We start from the raw sequence: 5,385 nt of genomic DNA on the forward strand, positions 1-5,385 counted from the left end.
ATATAGTATATAGCACAGTCTAGTATATAGTATAGTATAGTATAGTATAGTATAGTATATAGCATAGTCTAGTATATAGTATAATATAGTATAGAATAGTATAGTATAGTGTAGTATATAGTACAGGATATAGCATAGTCTAGTATATAGTGCAGTATAGTATAGTACAGTATAGTATAGTATATAGTAAAGAATATATTATATAGCATAGTCTAGTATATAGTATAGTATAGCATAGTACAGTATAGTATAGTATAGTATATAGTACAGAATATATTATATAGCATATGATTCTAAACAAGCCTGGAAAGGCCTGAAGGTTCTTACTGGTATGGGCCAGAAATGTAAAAATCAGGTCATTTTGTCCGAACCAGGTGCAGCAGACCGTTTGAATAGATTCTACGCTCGTTTTGATCGTGTAGATTTTAGTCATGAACACCGGAACATAAAAAAAGGATTACAAAGTTCTTTGCAGGACGACTTTACGCTCTCTGAGAGCCTTGTTCGTAAAGCCTTCAGTAGAATCAGGGTGAATAAAGCACCTGGTCCGGACAAAATCAGTGGTAGACTCCTTAAACATTGTAAAGATAGTCTACTCTATATAATTCACTATGTGTTTGAGTTATCCTTATCTACAGGTATTTTTCCGTCACCATGGAAAGTTGGGGAGATAATACCAGTCCCAAAAAAGCAACTACCACGGGTAGATAATGATTTTCCGTCCAGTCACTTTAACGTCTATTATCTCCAAATGTTTTGAACGAGTGGGTTTAGAATTGCTCATGCCATATATTCAGAACCATTTCGATCCTCTGCAATTTGCGTATATATCTGGCCGCTCGACTGACGATGCAATCTGCACACTAGTACATCGTGCAACTAAGCATCTAGATATTAAATCGTCAAATACAGTTAGAGTCTTGTTCATTGACTACTCTTCAGCATTCAACACGATACAACCTCATTTAATGCTAAATAAATTGAATGTGCTCAATGTTCCTAATTATCTACAATTATGGATATTAGATTATCTGACCGGAAGATCTCAGTATGTTCGCACCAGCTTTGAAACATCAAGCACTATTACAATTAATACAGGAGCACCTCAGGGTTGTGTGTTGTCACCTGTTCTTTTTGTTTTGTATACAAATGATTTAGCATGGGACACTGAGGGGGCAATGATTGAGAAGTATGCAGACGACTCAGCTGTTGTGGGGTTTATTTCGAGCGATGACGATCGTGAATATTTTGAGTGTATTGATTTTGTTAACACCTGGTGTAATGATAACTATTTAGATCTTAATGTGTCAAAGACGAAAGAGCTTGTATTGGACTTTAGAAGAAGACAAAATGAAAAACAACCCGTTGCGATCAATAATATGAAGGTAGAGAGAGTGTCATCATATCCATATTTAGGTTGTATGATCGACTGCAAATTGTCATTCGCACAACACGTAGAAAATCAATTGAGAAAGGTAAACAAACGAATGTATTATATAAGATCAATGAGAAAGTTAAATGTAAGTTCAAACGTAATAGCTCTGTTTTTCAACTCAACAATATCGTCTGTTATTAACTATGCTAACACCGCCTTCTATGATCTGCTATCAAACCATCTCCAAGAAGACCTCAATCGCCCTAGAAAGATCTGTAAAAGGTTACTTGATGACAGCCATGATGAACCTGTTCAGAACTCTGTGGTGTACAAAGATAAAGTTATTAAGATGGCGGATAAAATAATGAAAGATCCTAATCATCCACTTCATACAGAGTATGAATATCTTCCAAGTGGTCGTCGCCTTAGGGTTCCACGTTCTCGCACAAATAGATTTAAGCACAGTTTTGTACCAAGGTCAATCCATCTATTGAATCAGTAGCAGCCTGACGTGTGTTTATGTATATGTATGTATAGGTAAAGTAAGTTGAAATAGTCTCTGTGTGTTCTTCCCTTTCCCCCTGCCAATGTACATCGAATTTCATGTAAATTTAGCATGACAATAAAGTATATATATATATATATATATATAAGCATAGTCTAGTATATAGTGAAGTATAGTATAGTATAGTATAGTATATAGTATAGTATAGTATAGTATAGCATAATATAGTATAGCATAGTATAGTATAATATAGTATAGTATAACATATAGTACAGAATATAGTATAGTCTAGTGTATAGTCTAGTACAGTAGAGTACAGTACAGTACAGTATAGTATAGTATAGTACAATATATAGTATATAGTATATAGCATAGTATAGTATATAGTGTAGTCTAGTATAGTATATAGTATATAGTATAGTATAGTATAGCATAATATAGTATAGTATAATATATAGTACAGAATATAGTATAGTCTAGTATAGTATAGTATAATACAGTATAGTATTGTATACTATATAGTATAGTCTAGTATAGTATAGTACAGTATAATATAGTATAGTATAGTACAGTAGAGTACAGTACAGTATAATATAGTATAGTACAATGTATAGTATATAGTATATAGCATAGCATAGTATATAATGTAGTCTAGTATATAGTATAGTATAGTATGATATAGTATAGTATAGTAGAGTACAGTACAGTACAGAATAGTATAGTATATAGTACATAATATATTATATAGCATAGTCTAGTATATAGTATAGTATAGCATAGTACAGTATAGTATAGTATAGTATATAGTACATAATATATTATATAGCATAGTCTAGTATAAAGTACAGTATAGTATAGTATAGTATATAGTATAGTATAGTCTAGTATAGCATAATATAGTATAGCATAGTATAGTATAATATAGTATAGTATAATATATAGTACAGAATATAGTATAGTCTAGTATATAGTATAGTACAGTATTGTATACTATACTATATAGTATAGTATAGTACAGTATAATATAGTATAGTATAGTATAGTACAGTAGAGTAGAGTACAGTATAGTATAGTATAGTATAGTAGAGTAGAGTAGAGTACAGTATAGTATAGTATAGTACAATGTGTAGTATATAGTATATAGCATAGTATAGTATATAGTGTAGTCTAGTATATAGTATAGTATAGTATATAGTATAGTACAGTAGAGTATAGTATATAGTATATAGCATAGTCTAGTATATAGCATTGTATAGTATAGTGTATAGTATAATATAGTTTATAGTATATAGTATAGTATAATATATAGGACAGTATACAGTATATAGCATAGTTTAGTATATAGTAGAGTATAGCATGGTATAGTATAGTAAAGTATAGTGTAGTATATAGTACAGTATATAGCATAGTCTAGTATATAGTATAGTATAGAATAGTATAGTATATTAGAGTAGAGTATATAGTATAGTGCAGTGTAGTATATAGTATAGTATAGCATAGTATATAGTACATTAGATAGTATAGTCTAGTATATAGTACAGTATATAGTATATAGCGTAGTCTAGTATATAGTATAGCATAGTATAGTACAGTGTATATTGTACAGTATAGTGTATAGTATAATATAGTATAGTATATAGTATAGTATAGCATAGTATAGTATAGCATAGTACAGTGTAGTATAGTATATAGTACAGAATATAGTATATAGCATAGTATAGTATAGTACAGTGTATATTGTATAGTATAGTGTATAGTATAATATAGTTTATCATATATAGTATATTAAAATATATAGTACAGTATAGTATAGTATAGTCTAGTATATAGTATAGTATAGCATAGTATATAGTTTATATGCTTAACACTTCTTCATCTATATACCCCAAGAGCCATTCAAATTAATTTCCAGCTCATTACTTTTGGAATTAAAGATTATTTTACCAAAAAGACACATTTTAGCCATAATTTGCATATCAATAATGGAATCATCGTGTTCTGAATAATTCTTAAAGCAATAAAAAAAAATAATTGTTTGATTCCGGTTATCTGACCCTGCCTAGTTTTTCACTGCCGACCCTAACCTTTTTATTAACAAGTTCAAGAAAAAAATTGTAACATCACAAAAATTATGAAGTCTCGCAAGAATTGGTGGATGCACAAACTGACATCAATTTAAAAAGACAATATAAAACTTTTCTTCCAAAATGTAATGACTGTACATCTGATGAGAAGAAACCAAAAACAGAGAACATATGGAGAACAATGAAAAACATAACTACCTCAGATATGAAAAAAAATATTTAGAAAAAAAGAAATATAAAATGGCACTGTAGCACAACTATTGTTTTCCAAAATACTGCCAATGGCGATGTAGCACAACTGTAGTTTTTTAAAATATTTATCCATATGCTAGTCCATTCTAAAAATAGGTGTTCATTTGTTGAATGACTATCCAGTTGCCTATCCAACCATGTTATGTTTGTCACATATGTGATTATTGGGCTGTTGCCATGGGCGGGGCCACTGTTGCTAGGGATATTTGCATACATTTTTTGAATGTTTACTAACTGCCTACCAGATGGTGTTCTTATTTAACCAAAATATACTGCCATTTGGTTGTTGCTAAGGCCATGGTCATGGTTGCTAGGGCCAATTGTGTCAAACTATTCTAAAGGAAATCTGCAGAACAACACTTCTAGAACCATCTCACCAAATTTCAGTTTCCCTGACCAAGTACTTTTTGAGATATAAATTTTTGACCAATTTACATGTTTACACCTAATTTGGATGTTACTGATGAGATCATTATATGCTTAATATTTCTTCATCTATACACCGGCAGATACATCCCTGTGGTAAAAGTTCAGCCCAATCTACTGAGTAGTTTTGGAATTGTAGGTTTTTAACCAAAAAGCCCTACTTTGCATATTACACATGGAAACATCATGTCATGAACAAATCTTAATTTACACACCCCTGAGAATGTTCCCACCAAATTTCAGGCCAATCTGCCCAGTAGTTTTGTAGTTTAAATTCTTTGACAAAAATCACATTTTTGACCCAAAACCCATATATCTGATGTGATCATTTTCATTTGAACAATTTCACTACTAGACATCCAATATAACATGACCCCCAAGTATCAAAGAAATTGGACTGCAGTATTCGACTAAGTTGTTTACACACACACACACACACACACACACTCTTCATTTCAATTGTATTAAAAATGTTCAAAATAGAGCTCATGTCCTTGTGCACAACTAATTGATTTAAGATCTAAATTTCTGTTTTACTACACATAGAGTCTGAAGTTATTTTTTTTCTCTTAGAGACGAGCAAAACAACAGCGTCTTTGAATAGGACATCTGTTATGTACTGTGTAACAAACCTGTAAGAGATAAGAAAGTTAACAAAGGATTAATACATTTATTGTTCAACTCTCAAACTTGCAAATATTTATGGTCAAAGTATTGGTGTAGTATTTGATCATGATTTCTTT

At 30.9% G+C, this 5,385-nt stretch overlaps 1 protein-coding gene across 1 annotated transcript; it reads left to right on the forward strand.

Moving 5' to 3' along the window:
- Positions 1-331: 331 nt before the first annotated feature.
- LOC144442172 (uncharacterized) lies at positions 332-1,877 on the forward strand. Its single transcript, XM_078131441.1, has 2 exons — positions 332-638; positions 943-1,877. Exons 1-2 carry the CDS (start codon positions 332-334, stop codon positions 1,875-1,877), a joined length of 1,242 nt encoding a protein of 413 aa, XP_077987567.1.
- Positions 1,878-5,385: the final 3,508 nt, after the last annotated feature.

Source organism: Glandiceps talaboti, chromosome 11, assembly GCF_964340395.1.
Source record: "Glandiceps talaboti chromosome 11, keGlaTala1.1, whole genome shotgun sequence".
In the NCBI taxonomy this organism is placed as follows: Eukaryota; Metazoa; Hemichordata; class Enteropneusta; family Spengelidae; genus Glandiceps; species Glandiceps talaboti.

Excerpts from the sequence above, each read along its gene's own strand:
- LOC144442172 (XM_078131441.1), top strand. The coding sequence starts at position 332 with ATGGGCCAGAAATGTAAAAATCAGGTCATTTTGTCCGAACCAGGTGCA. Across the intron at positions 639-942 it reads TGAGTTATCCTTATCTACAG|CATTCAACACGATACAACCT; the intron begins GTATTTTTCCGT and ends ACTACTCTTCAG.